This window comes from Aythya ferina (genome assembly GCF_964211825.1).
Source record: "Aythya ferina genome assembly, chromosome: 5".
Classification (NCBI taxonomy): domain Eukaryota; kingdom Metazoa; phylum Chordata; class Aves; order Anseriformes; family Anatidae; genus Aythya; species Aythya ferina.
The window spans coordinates 46,140,146-46,157,147 of record NC_140301.1 but is presented as its reverse complement, the minus strand read 5'-3'; the positions used below and the strand labels follow the sequence as shown (position 1 = coordinate 46,157,147).

Sequence of the window (17,002 nt, the reverse complement as noted above, 5' to 3'; positions counted from 1 at the left end):
GTCCTTGTCCAACATCTGCAAAGGGACCAGGATGCAGAGCTGAGCAACTGAGCAACTGCAGAGAGATGGGGCAGAGCCCCAGCTTGCAGCCTGCACACCAGTGTCCTCTCAGAGGATGACGACACAGCCTGGCCACGCTCCCCACGTGGGTGACGCAGCATTTCGTATCCCCACACAGCCTACAGATGCAGTGATGAGCCCTGACTCCTGCCAGCACCAGCCCGGGTGCTGATGGATGGTCCCCAGCCTCCACGGGAGATGACATCTGAGCTGAGCATCACTCCTGCAAGCCACACTTGCCCTGATCCCAAAGCTCTCGCCAGAACGGACACGGCAGACATTTTATTCTTGGAGATGGAGGTTTGCACTGAAACAAGACACAGCATGCTACCTCCAAGGGCTTTATTTTTTTTTATTATTATTAAAAAAATTTTCCAAATCACAGCTCTAAGCTATGCCACAATTTCACCCTGTTCACCCTGTGTTCTCTTACCCTGTGTGAAAATAATTCAGAAAGACCTAAAAAGAGGTATAAACCCTGCCCTTCAACCCATAGTGCCAAGAGGAAAGGGAGGCTGGCTGCTGTCCCACCATGCCCTTCTCTGGGAGCACAGGGGGCTCACCACACACTTCATGCAACACCAATTCCCACCCAGGGCACCTCACAGCCACAAACCCAACCATTTCTCTGTGGCACCATGGGCTGAAGAGCACTTAGTTCAGTTTAGCTTCTTGCCCATCACTCTATTAAAAATGCACAGGTTGCTGCCAAAAAAAAAAAACAACAAAAAACCACCCTGACCAAACCCACTCCCTCCCTCCTTCATCCCTGGTCCCAAAGGAGCACAGATTGTCCAAACCACTCACTGCCCGGTGCCCTGTGCTGATACGCACACAAAACCAAGACAAAACCCTCTTCTCGTGGCCTGACTTGCAGCTGCCCCAGGACATGGTGGGAACAGGGAAAGCAGCACCAAAGCAGCCCCAAGAAATAAAAGATTTTGTCTTGGACTCTTTATTGCATTAGACCCATTGTGCACCCAACCTGCCATTGGCAGGAGAAGTCACACATGGCAAAGCTGTCACCTGCCTGGTCACCTGCCACCAACCCTCAGATGCAGCTGAAACAGCTGTGCTATCAACCACAGTTTACAGCAAAACCATTTCTAGAATAAGAATCTGAGAATACTTTGCTGTGACTAGGTTGGAAATAGGACTTGTGCTGCAGAGCCCGGCTTTTCAGGGTCATGGCACAGTGCACAGACCCCCAGAGAGGGACCGAGATAACCAGAAGAGTTTCAGAGCATCTTGCTTGGCTGTGTTCTGCCCTAGCTTTAACCTAGGGCTTGCATCCCCCTTGGACGCAGAGTCAAACATTGCTTTTCATTTCATATCTCTGTTTTTTCTAATGGAAAAAGACCATAGCTCTTACCATTCAAAACCACAAGCTATTAGAACCAAGGCCTTTCCCTGATACAGGGCTGAGCACCGCTCACCCCAAGACAGAAGTCTGGGGGTACGAAGGAGGTGCTTTCCAGCCAGGATGGTTTCCTTCCACAGCATTATTTGGCAGGACACGGGTTGAAGCCCTGGGAGCAGTTTCAAGGGGGAACAACTCAGGAGATGCAGCAGAAGATGCTCAGCCAGTGATGTAGACCTCAGCCATCACCCCGCCAGCCTGACAGGCACACTTCTGGGCTCATTCTGCTGAAACCCATGCCCTTGATCTGTGAGACCAAAGCCTGCATCCCACACTGCTGTAGCATGCCCATATCCTACCCTGGGCAGTTCCCCATGTCTCAGCTTTCTGCCACACTTGGTGTTCTGCAAGCACGTTCATTTTGTTTTTTGCTTTTTTTTTTTTTTTTTTTTTTTCATTATTGTGCTTTTCCAGCCCTCTTGGAGCCAAGCAAGTCAATGCCAGCAGCTCAGTGGCACCAGGGAAAAGTTGCTGCACGGAAAGGTGCACGTCCCTTGCAAGGAACAAGCCAGCACCTCCTGTGAGATCTGCAGGGAGGACACCAGAGCATGAAAACCCCATCAGAAGCTGACCCAGCAGCCTCCCATTACAGCACCGCTACCAGGAAAACACTTACTGACCTTTCAGCCTCAGCTTCACACCTCTGCAACCCCGCCTCCATCACCTGGAGGTCTGCACCACATTTTGCTCTGCTCAGGGAGCTGCTTGCTCCATGACGGAGGTTACTGCCACCCCCAAAAACCTCAGGTTTCCCCAGGGAATAGCTGAGCCATTCCCCATTGCGTCCCTCCTAACACCCAGGCAGGGACCACAGGGCAAGCCTCCGTTCCCTGCACTACGCTGGCTTTGCAATGCCATCTCAGGAATAACCTTGTGGTGGGGTCAGCAAATGTTTTCTGCCTCCTTGCCACCTCTGAGAGAACAGCGGACACCTTGCTGCCCCCACCACAAAGCCCAGTTTTTCCCCTTGAACCTTCCAGCACTTGAGAAGCTGCCTTAGCCAAGAGGACAAGTGTTTCCAAACCAAGGTGCTACCCCCTTAGGAACCAGGAGTTAGCACCCGAATGCAAAAAGTCTGATTTCCTAACAAATCACCCAAGCGCATTCAAATCCTCCAAGCTTTGCAGTTCTGTCTTTCTGGATTTTATTTGGTTGGTTGTGTGTGTAGTGTGCAATGTGCCAATGGTGCATGTTACCTTCCCAGTGCTGCTGTTAAGGCCCCATCCTGACAGTCAGCAAGTACCATTTCTTACTCAAATGCAACAGAGAAGCAGAAAAGAAAAAAAAAAAGAAAAAAAAGGGGGGGGGGGGGGGGGGGAGGGGGCTGCCTCTGGCATAGTAAAATATCCCCAGGCACTGCAGTAAGCAGCAGCAGATTTGACAGCTCTCTTAATCTTATGGGCACCCTGACAAATCCTTCTGATGGATGCAGGACTGCACCAGGTTCTTCTGCCATCACACCCTTTGCATCTCAGCTGTGGCCAGTAAAGAGATCACAGACGTGCGAATGCAGACCTGCATGAGCAGAGCCAGGTCCGAATCTCACGGCCTGCAGATCTGCAGGCATCAGCCTAAAAGCTGTTGCTTTGCAGCTGAAACGTAAGAAGCCACTGCAGGCGGATGGGGGATAATTCAGCAGAGACCTTCTGGGGAGGCTCCTGGCACCCTGCAGGGAAATGCCCCCCACCAAAACCCGAGCACTCTCCTCTCCCTCCCTGCCACCTGCAGAAGCCGGATAGGATCAGGGGAAGGACACCCCAAGTACATCCTGCATTGAAAGGCTTGCTCAGAGCTGTCCTACCCCTATCCCCCCCCACCACGGATGGGGCCAGCACACCCAGGCAAGCCCACGGTCGTGGCTGTCTGCCAGCCAAGGGATGAATACATGCATTCAGAGGAATTCTGGATTTTTCTCCCGCTGTTCTGCAGCAATACCGTGGGTGAGGGGCTAGTTTTAGGTGCTGTGGCTAAGGAAAGATGGAAGCTGCTGAAGGTCACAGCTGTGAAGGTCAGACTTTGGAGGTCAGTCCCGAGACGGAGCAGGGAACTCCATCCAGCCCCGTCCATCCTCCCTCTCCCAACAGCATCCTGCCCAAGCCCCACCCAAGAAAACTGGGCTGCCACCAGGCTTCTTCCTATCACCCCACCACTGAAGTTTTCCCAGGCTGACCTTGATTCCCAAATAAAAATCAGGTTCCTTCCCCCACTTGATGGTCACTGAGACCCCACATAGGAGCAGGGAACAAATCAACAGGTCAGTGCAAACGTATGGGGCACAGATGCACACAGGGGCAAGGACAGACCAACATTCCCAAGACATCCCCCTTGCATTTCATGCCTGCTGTACACACTGTGAAGCCCAGGTGTCCTCCTCCCCCTGCTCATTTGGTGCGCTCTTCTCCCCAGAGCCTGAAATAGGCAGCCTTGCCACTCCGCTCTCCATTTTGTGCTTATTTTATTTATTTTGGGCAGGTTTTCCTTTGTAAAAGGCTTTCCAGCACAAAGCAGGGGAATATATCAAAGGCTATCCATTTGTAACCAGAGATGTTTGTCCCCCCTGTTGTGTCCCCCCCCTCCCCCCCAAAAAAAACCCACAGCACAGAAAAGGAGGCAGCAGCAGCGCTCGCTTTGCATAGCCTCCTGCCTCAGGACTGCAAGAGATTAAACACACTTTTAACGCATCGACACAGAGTGAAGGGCGAACGAATGACACCGTGCAGGCAGACAGGAGAGGAAACCCAGCTGGAAGCCTGCTGAGAGCCTTCCAGGGAGGTTTGCAGTTTTCCTGCCGAGACCGAAGCGCCGCAGCAACCTCCTCCCACCCGTACCATTTCCGGGACACGGCCGGCTCTGGTTTTCCATGCCCGGAGCCAGCTCTGCCTCCGGAACAGCACCAGGTCCCCAGCCTCCATCCCGGGGCTGCAGCCTCCCCGGAGGCTGGAAGCAAGGAGCCTGGTCCCGGCGAGGCCAGCCTGGCGCATCGCTTGGAGGCTGCGGCAGGTACGCGGAGGCCGGCGGGCTCTGCCTTTGCGGAAATGCCTCCTCCTCTGGCTGCCTGACCTTCAGGGAGCAGGAGGATGGTGCGAGGAAGGGGGCTGCTCACAGCCCCTCGCTGCTTTGGGTTAAAAACATCGTTATTTGTTAACAGGGATAAAAAACAGGCGGGCAGGCGCTCTCGCTCCCGGCGTGGCAGCCCCTGGCCTCCGTCGCACGCAGCTGCAGAGAGGCGGACACTCACCTTGAGCAGGTAGATCTGCGTGGCTGTCTCGCTCAGCCACCCCGCAGCACACACACTGCACAGCTCTCGGCTGATAGCGAGGGACCCCGGCAGCTCTGCCCCCTCCCCAGTGCTGGTGGGCATAGGGGAAAAAGCAGCAGCAGCAGCAGCAGCCCTTACCTCCTGTCCTCCGGCCCTACGAGTCGCACCTCGCAGCTGGCTCTTGCGCAGAGAAGAGGGAGGGAGGCAGAGGAAAGGGGGGGTTGGAAAAAACTTGGGAGTTTCCCACAATGCAGCTCTGCAGACCGCAGGAAGATGGAGAGCAGGGGAGGGGGGAGGATGCTCCAATAGGGCAGGAAGGGCTGGGACTGTGGAGGGGGACAGGATGACAGGGAGGGTGGGGGGAATGAGGCATGCCAGCTCTGTCCCACACCCACATTTCTCAGGGCTGAGCAATTTGGGGCTGTCCCTGCAGCAATGAGCACCCTGCCTGCTCCTCCAAACCCCGCCTGGGTTTGCAGCAAGTTGTAGCCACAAACAGGGGGAAATGTACTGGGCAGAACGGGAGGGGGGCAGCCTGGTAATCTGGGATGTTTCTGTGCATGGAGAAGGCGGGGGGAGGATCTGGGGGCTTACAGCGCCAGGATAATGGATTTCTGAGAATGATGATCCCACAAGGGGTGGCAAGCTATATTGCTAGAGATGCCGTGCACAGGGCAGGGGAGGAAGCTAAAACACTGCATAACGGGGTGGGTTTGTGCCAGCTCTTCTTCCGTTCTCCCTGAATCCTCCCAGGTTAAAAGCAAGTCGTCATCATCATTGTTTCCCCCCCCACTCTGCTGCCCCAGCCCCCACCTCCTCCAGCCACACTCCTCACATTCACATCTCTGGGTTCAAACCTTGCTTTTACTCATGGCCAGGTCCTGGGACTATCTACAGCTCTTTTGGCTTGATTTGCTTGGGAAATAAGAGCTGCATTATTTGTCCATCTTTCTCCATACAATTATGGAGGACCCACTGACCAGCTAAATGTGATTTTGCAGGGAGCCTGGGCATCTTAAGAGACTGTACTGCTGCAAGAGGGGCCAATATGCACAGGTTGGCTATGCTGGTGTGCATCTCAGCTATATCAGTATGCCTAACAAAATACCCAGACTGCTTAAATGCCACTTTAAAGAAAAAAACATCTGCCCACATTTGAAGCAAACATAAAACAAATAGCAGGTGAGTGTAAGAGAAAGCAGAGTGCCAGCACAGCAAGCAGTGCTTCAGCTCAAGATGCAGCAAGGTGAAAGCAGCTCCTTCAAGGTCAGATGGAAACTGGAACCGTAAAAACCATGCTGATGATTTTTCCTCCTCCCCTGGTCTCACAGCATGCAGGGACAAGAACATCCCTGGCTCTGGGGAGCCCCTGCTGCAAGCTCCACTGCTGTGCCTGGGAGCACAGGGGCTCAGCAGCAGCAGCATCCTCAGGAGGGAGCAGGATGAGCCCTGGGCTTCCTGAAGGATGCAGTTGTTCCCAGACCTATTTGATGCCCATTGAGCTGGAGGATGGCACAATAGGAAGCTCTGAGCAGGACAGCCAGGCTGGGTGGCTACAGCAAAAAGGAGCTTGTATGTACCCTTGTTTTTAGTGCTGTCTGCTGTATGGATTTTAATTCTGTATTATAGGTAGCTTATAAAATTATTTTAGGTTAGAAAACAGCCTTGAGATCATCAAATTCAATCATCGTAACATTGCCAAGTCTACATCTTTTCCTTGAACCTCTCAGGTGTATATTTAATCTTATTTTTAGTCTGTTTCTGGGAGGGGAGTTGTATCTATGCTACAGGAATTTTTTCTCGTCTGAACTCCAGGAAAGGCCTTAGCCCTATCTTGTAACCTCGCTTTTAATCCTCTATCTAATCCTACTTCCTGCTTGGACCTTAGGCCTGTGCTGTAGGTTTCATATAGTAACTGTAGTACTTCATGGCATAACTGGCTAGCTCTGCAATAACCATATGGATAAGCATTTTACCTCTAGTGTGTATTATGATTACAGTAATTGACAAAATCTTTCAAAAATTCAATTAACTGGTTAGCAGGATGTATTAAAGGGTACAAAGCAGCATTTCTCTCAGCCTCTGTTCTTTAAAAAGCTTTTCTGGATGCCTCCCCCTAACCTTTTGAAAATGATGGATGGTTCCCCCTCCATACCCAGTTAGCCATGTGTTTGCTGTTACCAGGAGCAAGATTATAATCATTATAATTGCATGTATGTATATGCTTAATCCACAATTCTGTCTTCAATTAAATACTTCTAGCACTTAGCTTTCTCTCTATTTCAAACTCTTTTTCTTGTTTGATTCCTTCCCCTACCCCATTCCCAAATTCTTCCTGCATCTGCCTTGTTTAAGGGACCATTATAGGATTTCACATCTCTGTCACTATTCTAGCTGCTTCACTGCAACTTCTTGTCCCTTGAGGCTGATCCTGTAAATGAATAAACCCACCAACATCATCATGTTATTATAATTTTAGAGCATTTTTCTGATGCTGTAGCAGACTCTCCAGCCTGGGTGGATCCATCCATGCCATGACTCTCTGGGTTCCCTTGAGAGCTGTAACAGTTCTTATTCTCGGATCCTAAATTATTATTATTGCATTAAGGAGTTAGACCAAGCTAAGCAAGACCACGTCAGGGCACAGGTTAGATATCTAATCATGAAAAATCCTATTGCAGGAATTACTGACTACCCTAGTTAAAATGAAATAAAACAAAGCTCCAGACAGGTAAAATCTGGCAGCTAGGGCATGTTTAGCTACCTCAACACACAGCTAGTGGCCTGGTTTGTGAGTCAGTGCTATGTTCACCTTTCTCCATCTCTCATCACCTACCAAAGGCAAGTTATCTTCTTGAGTCCAGCAAGGATGCTGCAAACACTCCCGTGTCTCAAGACTGCAGCAGTTAAACTGAGCCAGCTGATCTGGCTTTTTAAAATATTTTAGTATTGTTTTTAGTCTTTCCATGTGCTTTACCATGCATTACATACATCTTCTTTCCATTATCTTTCTGAGTTTATCAGAAATCTCATTTTCATTTCCTGCCACATGCTTTCTATCTCCCTTTCTCCAGCCACACCTCCCTATTTTATTCCATTATTAAAATATAAATTAAAAAAAAAAATCACAGTCCAAGAAGAGATGCAAAGGGTTCTGCTTAGATGTTTCTTCTCTTAATAATGTCTGTACTCTTAGTGGGCGTGAGTTTTTAATAGTTTCCATGCTACTTGGTCTCCTATTCTATTAACAGTAGCACAGAGGATTATTTTTCTCTGCTCATATCTAGTGTTTTCATAGATGAAGTGTACCTTTGGTTTATTACTAGTACACCTGTACCCACAGCCAATGACTGCAGCTGGCTTTTTTTTCTCAGCAGTGTGATCTGCAGCTTGTTCAGACAGGGCAGGAGTGAGATCTGGTCATTGTAAGGTCTGTATGGTAACTCTTCTACCAATTAATATTAATTAATTAATACCAAATAATATTAATGCCCACTGCCTGGACAACTGAAAGGACAACTACCTGAAAGGACATTGTAGTGAGGCGCATGTAGGTCTTTGTTCTCAGGTGACAAATTATTGGACATGAGGAAGCAGCCTCAAGTTATGCCAGGGGTGATTTAGATTGGATGCCAGGATGAATTTCTTCACAGAAGGAGTTGGTAGGCATTGAAACATACTGCCAAAGGAGGTGGTGGCCTGCCCCTGGAGGTATTCAACACATGGTTTAGTGGTGGACTTGGTAGCGTTAGGTGATAGTTAGGCTTGATCTTAGGGGTCTTTTCCAGCCCAAGTGATTCTATAATTAATTTTTCACCTCTCTAGAACCAACTGATGGGGAGGTTCCTATTGAAATTTCTGGTACCAGCTGTTTTGGTGCAGGGGCTTTTAGAGTAGCATTTTCCCACTACTTTGGTGCATCATCATGTCCCTTGCTCCACCTCCACTCCAGAGGCTTAACCAGTAACTTCCATGATGGTCCGTGTCCTGGTTTCAGCTGGAATAGAGTTAATTTTCTTCCTCACAGCTGGTACAGTTATGTGTTTCAAATTAAGATTGAGAATAATGCTATAACACACTGATGTTTTAGTTCTTTCTGAGCAGTGCTCATACAGAACCAAGGACTTTCCAGCTTCTGGGGTTGCTTTGCCAGTGAGGAGGCTGGGGGTGCACCAGGAGCAGGCAGGGGGCAGATCCAGGACAGCTGACCCACACTGGCCAGAGGGACATTCCACGCCATACGGCATCACGCTGAACAATAAAACTGGTGGGGTTGGCCGGGATGGGTGGCGACACTGCTCGGGGCTGGGCTGGGCATCGGTCAGCGGGTGGTGAGCAATTGCACTGTGCATCACTTGCTTTGTGTACTCTTTTATCATTATTATTATCATTATTTTCCCTTCCTTTTCTGTCCTATTAAGCTGCCTTTATCTCAACCCACAGGTTTTCACCTTTTCTTTCTGATTCTCTCCCCCTTCCCACTGTGGGGGTGGGGGGACATGAGTGAACAGCTGTGTAGTGCTCAGCTGCCTGCTGGGTTAAACCACAACAGCCTGCTGATACCAGCAGAGTTATGGGCACATTGCCGTTATAAATTAAATCCCCCTAACGGTGCTCTGAGTCGGGTTTTATCAGAAAAAGCTTTGATTTCATGCAAACCTTAACCATTCTTGCACCTCTCTCTTCCTGTCTCACCAAAGCAGGTAGCCAGGGCTTGTGCTAATTGTGCCTCTTCCAAATGGACTTCAAATCCTGTTTCATCTTTTAATTTTAAAAGCTGGATAACTCTTGCTTCTTCTACAGCTCTGGTTGCTGGAGTAGAATCCACATAAGATGGTGATTTTTCTTTATTCTTTGGAGACAATAGCTTGAACAGATTTCTGAAGTAAGCTTGGGTCCTGCAAGTATGTTGGTAAGCCCCTGAGGTGCCAGTGCAGGGTTTTAATCCTTTCTGTCCAAATGCAAGAACAACACTGAAAAAATGATTCTTCGATAAGTGGGATGGTGGCAAAATGGTTGGATTTATAATTGAAAACCACCTGTTGTCTTCTGGTAACTTAGCAATAACCACTGGCACACTTGCTAAAATAGGAGCTGTTCTCATGGTGAACGTGTTTATTTGGCAGTACTCCACCGCTGTTTGCTAGGATTTTCTGTCAGCCTTGCTAATGGATCACAGTGAAAAATTAGGTTTATAATTTCTATAAAAAACAACAACATTGTTTTCAAAATTTCTTGAAAATTTCACTCAGAGCAGTCTCATCTTCTTTAGGACCACACATATTTGTCCAGAGGACTGGCAGGTGCCATTACTTCAGCTTTGGTACCAGATTTTCCACCTGGGATTGATCCTCCTAGGATGGCTGTTTCCAGTACTCTGTATCTGTCTTTGTTACAGCTTGTTTCTGTCATTTGACCCTTTATGATGGCCTTTTCCTGTTTTCTGCATTACTTATATAAATATCCATCTCTTCTGATGTGCTACCACTACCATTGCCATTTCCAGCCACCCCCTACTCCTCTGCTTTGTTGTTTGCCCCCCTTGTTACTGAAAGGTTTCCTCTGCTGTACCTCCCTGCCCAGGAGAGCTGTTAGGTGAGGTCAACAGCCGCTGTTGTTCCCAGATTCTTTTTCCTTTCTGTCCATACATATCACCCCAATAACCATCTTCCCCAGCAGCTCCTAGTCTATTTCTCCATTTTGCACAGCTATTTTTACTTTCTCTATCCTAATCTCTTTTGGCAATCATCTAAACTCAGTTTTACACTTCCTGTGATCGGATCCACCTTGTGAGGTCCCCCTTGCTCCACGGTTGAAACCGCAGTATGCAGCAGCAACCCCCTGCAGCTTCCTTCTGCTTCCAGCTGCTGCGGGACCAGCACAGAAGCCCCCAGCTGTAGAAGGGGCCAGCAGCAGGGGCCCAGCCCTCCCTGCCCGTGTCCCTGTGTGCAGCCCGGTGCTGGGGCAGGAGGAAGTGTGTGCCGGGTGCGCAGGCGCCTTTCAAAACCGACACCCTGCTTATATGCATCATTGGGCATTGCCTGGGCCCTTCCGGCACGTCCCCGCTGCAGGAGGAGCGCGTGGTGGCACGGCTCGCTGGGGACCAGGGGTTTGCCTGTCGCCCCCCAGCACCAGCCCCACGTGCTGCCAGGCTGAGCGCTGCTCTGCTCTCAGCTCTACAGTGCCCGCAGTGTCCTGGCCAGCCAGGTGGGCACAGCCCCGGGGAAAGCACAGGTTGGTCTCCATGGCTTGTACCTCCAGTGCTGTGCCACACCACTGGGTGACATCCTGGGTGATTGTCCCCTAGGGTTTGCTGCCTTTCTGCATAGGTGTTTCTCCTTTGGAATCTCTGAGCCAGCATCTATCCCCGTCTCAGCAACCTTTCCCCTCCCCTGCATATCCAGCTGTGGGTGAAGTTCACACCACTACCCCTACCCTGGCACTTTCTGAATAGCTGTGAGACTGAGTCTTCGGTACCAGCCCAGCTGCTTTTAGTGCTTACATGTTCTCAGGCACGTCCCAGAATGATTGGAGTAGAATGCTGACTTCCAAACCCTGTTTTTTTTGCAGGTGATTTTCCACATCCTGTGATGGCGGGGGAAGGGAGTGCATTCACTGTCCTCTTAGGTGCACTGGAAGGTCTCACACTTGAAGGCTTCCAAGAGTTCAAGGCAAAGCTGTCCCATGTTCATACCAACGGAGGCTGGAACATCCCTGAGGATGCTCTGGTGGAGGCCACGCACCCTTCCATGCTTGTTAACTGCATGGGCAAGAGCTATGGGGAAGATGCCGCCATGGACATCGCCATTGGGTTGTTTGAGGAGATGAACCAGAGAGACCTTGCTGAAAAAATCCTGGATGAGAAGGTGAAGGGTAAGGAACTGGAGTAAACTTTGATTTTCTTTGTCTTTTGAGTGCTGGAGACAGATAAAAGTGTGTAAAAGAGCAGGTTTCACCTCTGTGATGAGACTGGAGAGGTGAAGGTGTCCCACTGATCCTGCCAGGTTCCCACTGCTCCCTTCCCCTTAAGGGAGCAGTGGGACTAGCAGCAGAGAGAGGACCAAGGTGATAAGGACAGGGGAGCCTGGAAGGGGCAAGTGGTGCTTCTTCAAGCAGTTCTTGCAGCCAAGAAGACCCAGGTTGCCAGCCGGGCTCCTAGCTGGGGACACGGGGGGACACTTTGGGGACATTCCCATTAGAACCCAGAAAATAAAGGCAGTTTGATGGGTGGCACGTAGGAAATGAGTAACTGAATTTTGCATTCAGAAGAGCATTGAAACAAATGTCCCATGCTGTTGGTGTGTCAGGAGCACAGTCATGCTGGTCAGGAAGTTTGGCTCACTTTGGCACTGACTCTGCTTCTCTCTGGTATAGAGTACAAGCAGAAGTACAGAGAGCATGTGGCCAGAGAGTTCCTCCGGTACAAAGAGGTGAACTCCTGCCTGGGGGAGAACCTGTCTGTGAGCAGCCACTACACTGCCCTGACCATCGCCAAGAAGCCTTGGAGCCAGCATGGAGGCAAGCCTGAAGGTGCAGATGTCAGCTGGGGATGTGCCGACACCACCAGCGCTGTCACTGCACAGACACTGTTTAAACCTGATGACGATGGGCAAACACCACAAACTGTGGTGCTGGTGGGTGCCCCAGGCATGGGGAAGACAATGATGGTCAGGAAGATGATGGTGGAGTGGGTGGAAGGGGCCCTCTACATGCAGTTCGACTATGTCTTCTGCATAGACTGCAAGGAGCTTTCCCTTTCCAAGCAAGTGAGTGTGTTGGACCTGGTTTCAAAATGCTGCCCTCACCAGCGAATACCAGCTGGAAGTATCCTGGACAACCAGGAGAAGGTCTTGTTCATCTTCGATGGCTTCGAGGCCCTGGGGTTCCCTTTGGCTCAGCCCAAAGACGAGCTGAGCTCTGACCCCAGGGAAGCAAAGCCACTGGAAACCACGCTGATGAGCTTGCTCAAGAGGACTGTTCTCCCTGCATCCTCTTTGCTCATCACCACAAGGCCAATGGCTCTTCAAAACCTGGGGCAGTGCCTGGAGGGTGAGTGTTACGTGGAAATCTTGGGCTTCTCGGCAGCTGCAAGGGAGGAGTATTTCCACAGGTATTTCAAGAATGACAATAAAGCAGATGTGGCCTTCAGGTTTGCCAGGGGAAATGAGGCCCTCTATAGCTTGTGTGTCATCCCCATCATGAGCTGGACCATCTGCACCATCCTTGAGCAAGAGCTTTACAAGAAGAACAACATTCTTGAGTGCTCCAAGGCCACCACGTGGATGGGCATGTTCTACCTCTCCTGGTTAATGAAGTGCAGAGGCAGCGATGCCCAGCAGGACCTGCAGCAGTTCCTGCGCAAGCTTTGCTCCTTGGCCGCTGATGGCGTCTGGAAACACAAGGTCCTCTTTGAGGAAAAGGAAATCAAGGACTGTGGCTTGGACTGGCCAGACCTTCTCTCCCTCTTCCTCAATGAGAAAAGCCTGAAAAAAGGCGTAGACCAAGACAATGTCTACAGCTTCACACACCTGCACCTCCAGGAGTTTTTTGCGGCTATGTTTTATGTCCTGGATGATGATGAGGAAACTGTCAGCGACCCAGAGGCCCTTGCAAAGAACGTAAATACATTGTTAGAAAGCTACAGCAAATCTAGGAAGGATTTGAACTTAACAATTCGGTTCCTGTTTGGTCTGGTAAACCCCAAATCAATAGAGTACGCAGGTGAAAGAATCGGGTGCAGAATTTCACCACGAGCTCGGGAAAATCTTCTGAGGTGGCTTCAGACAAGACACAGAGGCCTTTCCCATCCCAGTGAAGCGCTGATGATTAAGGAGTTGGACACTTTCCATTTTTTGTTCGAGATGAATGAAAAAAGCTTTGCGCAGAATGTGTTGGGATGCTTCATGGGAATAGATTTGCATGACATCAAGCTGACGCTATACGACCAGATGGCTCTTTGCTTCTGCATCAAGCAGTGGGATGGACTGGACAGCGTGACCCTCCGGAGCTGCTCCTTCCACCAGCAGCAGTGCAGGGAGGAGCCAGCCACAGTCTTGCCTGGGTGAGTACCACTACTCCGCTCCAGTGGCCAAAATGACAGAGATTTCCCTTTCTCCATCTCAAAGGAGGGTTTTGGAAGCTGAAACTGTGAATGCCTTTCCATCCAAACACCACCATGTCTCTTCCCTAGTGGTTTAGTCCCTTGGTGGAGGGTTTTACTTATTCTTGGGGAGAATCATGCGAGATTATGGACATACCTGTCCCCTCATTCCCAGGCAGCACCCACGGCAGGAGGAGCTGCGCTCTCCTCTGCACCCACTCTGCCAGGCACTGGGGCACGCAGGCAGCTCGCTGCGGAACCTCAGGTATGGAGCCTGCCCCTGGGTGCTGGGTAGCCACCTCCGTCTGCCCTTCTCAGGGGGTGCTGATGCGGAAGGGCTGGACCCCATGTGGGAGGGTGGGGGCAGCATCTCCATGCTTGTGTCCAACCATGGGGTGGGTGGCAGCGGTCCCTCCTTGCTGGCTGGCTGGCTTCTCTGCTGCTCTCCCTGCAGGCTGCAGTGGTGTGGATTGACAGAGGGTGGCTGTGAGGCCCTGGGGACGCTACTGGCCACTCACCCCAGCCTGGCCTGCCTGGAGCTGGGCGATAGAGCATTGGGCGACAGCGGCGTGCGGCTGCTCTGCACCGGGCTGCGGCAGCCTGGCTGCCACCTGCACATCCTACGGTGAGCGGCACTGGGAACGCTGTGTCCCCGGCAGGTCCCTGTGGACACATCCCAGGCTGGGGGAGCAGAGGGCTGGGGATGTGCCCAACAACGTCCTGCAGGCTGGCCTTGTCCCTCTGTCCCACTGACAGAGGGCTGGGGATGGACACTGCAGTGGGGTGTGGCATGGGAGGACTGGCACCGATGAGGTTCTCTCCCGCAGGTTGCGGTACACCCGCCTGACCAGCGCCTGCTGCCAGGACCTCGCTGCAGTGCTGGGCACCAGTCCACACCTGGAGGAGCTGGACTTGTCCTTCAACACAGGGCTGCAGGATGATGGAGTGCAGCTGCTGTGCGAGGGGCTCCGGCATCGCGCCTGCCAGCTGCGGGTGCTGCGGTAAGGGCATGCAGCTCTGGTTGTGCTCCTGCGCAGCCCGAGCAGCTCCAGCACTGCCAGTACTTCCCCACCGCTGCTGTCTCTCCTTGGACCTGCAGGCTGGGGAGCTGCCACCTGACGGGCAGCTGCTGCCGGGACCTGGCCACGCACCTTGGGGAGAGCTGCAGCCTGAGATGCCTGGACCTGAGTGACACCGAGCTGGGAGCTGGGGCAGTGCTGCTGCTGCGGCAGCTCAGGCATCCTGCCTGCCCGCTGCAGGCACTGGGGTGAGACCTGCCACGCGTACCCCAGGGAGACTCTCAGGTGCCCCCCTCACCTCCGGTACTGAGGCTTCTTCTTTCCTTCCAATGCCAGGCTGAGTGTGTCGGAGCTGAACGAGGACGCACTGCAGGAGCTGGTTGCACTGCGAGCGCTGAAGCCCAGCCTGAAGATCGGAGACCTCCTGGAGCACGACACCCCACAGGAGGGAGCTATGTCCCGACTACCCTTCCAGCGGGGGGTCCGGGAAGGCAAGGGGTGGCTGGGGGTGCGGAAGACACTCCTCTCCTCTAGTGTGGCTCCTCCCAGCAACAGGAACCACTGCTAACTCAATTATGGATACAGGGGGAGAAGAAATCCCTGGGATGTTCTGTGCCCTTCGCTCAGCCTGTTCTCCTGGTGGGGAGAACGTGCAGCTCTGGGGCCAAAGGAAGGCCCTGGGGCTGGGCCCTGGGCTCTTCCACATCCTTACTGCATGCCCAGAGCCATGAAGATGTGACTGTGGGCCCAGCTCTGCCCCATGGACTTGAGGGACAGAAGATGGAAACGTGAGAGAGAGAGACACAGAATGGTGCTGGGAGCGAGGTCCCAAACACTCGGGGGCTTTAATTGGAAAGAGCCCTGCGCAGGGCTCTTTGCACTGTGCACCACCTGTTTCAAATCTATATACTTATTTATTTACTGCTATCTTCATTATTATTTTCTCATCACTTTGTGTCCTATTTAACTGTCTCATGACAGTAACCCATGACTTTAACCTATTGTTTGTTTTTCCTCAATTCTCTGCCCCATCCCACTTGGGCAGGGGCGGGGACCCACTGAAGGGCTCTGTGGTACTCAGCTGCTGCTGGGTTAAACGACAGCAACCTGTGCCAACTCAAGCAGCTGTGCTGGAAATTACCAATCACAACCATCATCTGAGAAAAGGAAGAAACAAAACCCAGAAAGAAACAGCTCACTACTGCCTTTGTAACCACCACCTATCTTAAGGCTTAGCAGGCTCCTGTCTGGTCCAGGAAGGACAAGGACAGGTAACTGCTGTTGCCTCTGGGACAGGTTTTGCTTTCAGAAACTACTCACAGAGCACTAATGACAACATTCTGTTCTAACAGGTCCATGTTCTTCTTGTAGGAGGTGCCTTGGAGTTCAACACGGTACTCAAGGTGTGGCCTCACCAGGGCCGAGTACAGGGGGACAATCACTTCCCTCGCCCTGCTGGCCACACCACTTCTGATCATAGCCTGGATGCTGTTGGCCCTCTTGGCCACCTGAGCACACCGCTGGCTCCTGTTCAGCCGCCTGCCGACCAATCCCCCCAGCTCCCTTCCCTCCGGGCAGCTTTCCAGCCACTCTGCCCCCAGCCTGCAGCCTTGCATGGGGTTGTTGTGCCCCACGTGCAGGACGCGGCACTTGGCCTTGTTGAACCTTGTCCAGTTGGCCTAGGCCCATCGCTCCAGCCTGTCCAGGTCCCTCTGCAGAGCCTTCCTGCCCTCAGGCACATCAACACTCCTGCCCACCTTGGTGTCCTCTGCCAGCTTGCTGACGGTGCACAATATCCCCTCGCACCAGGACAGGTGGTGCTGGGAGTACTGGGGCAGAGGAGGCGTCCCTGGGACGTGCTGTGCCCTTCCCTCATCCTGTTCTCCTGGCAGGGAGAGCATGCAGCTCTGGGGCCAAAGGAAGGCCCCAGAACTGGGCCCTGGGCTCTTCCCAATCCTTCCTGCGTGCCCAGAGCCATGGGGACATGCCTGCAGACCCAGCTCTGCCCCATGGCCCTGAGGGACGGAAGATGGACCCGGGAGAGAGAAAGACAGAACGGTGCTGGGAGCGAGGTTCCAAGCATTTGGGGGCTTTAATTGGAAAGAGCGCTGCACAGGGAAAGGCCATGCTGAAAAACTTCACAA

At 51.9% G+C, this 17,002-nt stretch overlaps 2 protein-coding genes across 5 annotated transcripts in view; one reads left to right on the top strand and one right to left on the bottom strand.

Annotated features, from left to right (window-relative positions):
• Positions 1-5,028, bottom strand: part of CEND1 (cell cycle exit and neuronal differentiation 1) — an 18,870-nt gene extending 13,842 nt beyond the window's left edge. Inside the window, exon 1 of one of the 2 annotated variants that reach the window (XM_084522682.1) lies at positions 4,878-5,028. The gene's annotated coding sequence lies outside the window, so the exon portion shown is untranslated. The other variant, XM_084522683.1, reaches the window with a different exon arrangement.
• Positions 4,174-17,002, top strand: LOC311438367 (NACHT, LRR and PYD domains-containing protein 3-like). 3 transcript variants are annotated; one of them, XM_084522678.1, is made up of 10 exons: positions 4,174-4,480; positions 4,629-4,727; positions 11,310-11,612; positions 12,114-13,800; positions 14,015-14,104; positions 14,294-14,464; positions 14,667-14,840; positions 14,939-15,106; positions 15,195-16,129; positions 16,211-17,002. In XM_084522678.1, exons 3-9 carry the CDS (start codon positions 11,330-11,332, stop codon positions 15,424-15,426), a joined length of 2,805 nt encoding a protein of 934 aa, XP_084378804.1. In that variant the 5' UTR covers positions 4,174-4,480; positions 4,629-4,727; positions 11,310-11,329; the 3' UTR covers positions 15,427-16,129; positions 16,211-17,002. The 3 variants fall into 3 exon arrangements, with proteins under 3 accessions (XP_084378804.1, XP_084378803.1, XP_084378805.1); XM_084522677.1 differs by lacking the exons at positions 4,174-4,480; positions 4,629-4,727 and adding an exon at positions 6,176-6,311; XM_084522679.1 differs by lacking the exons at positions 4,174-4,480; positions 4,629-4,727 and adding an exon at positions 10,833-10,973.

Coding starts and splice junctions, on each gene's coding strand:
- LOC311438367 (XM_084522677.1), top strand. CDS start 6,182: ATGAGCCCTGGGCTTCCTGAAGGATGCAGTTGTTCCCAGACCTATTTG. Junction 11,613..12,113: donor CCTGGATGAGAAGGTGAAGG/GTAAGGAACTGG, acceptor TCTCTGGTATAG/AGTACAAGCAGAAGTACAGA. Junction 13,801..14,014: donor CCAGCCACAGTCTTGCCTGG/GTGAGTACCACT, acceptor CCTCATTCCCAG/GCAGCACCCACGGCAGGAGG.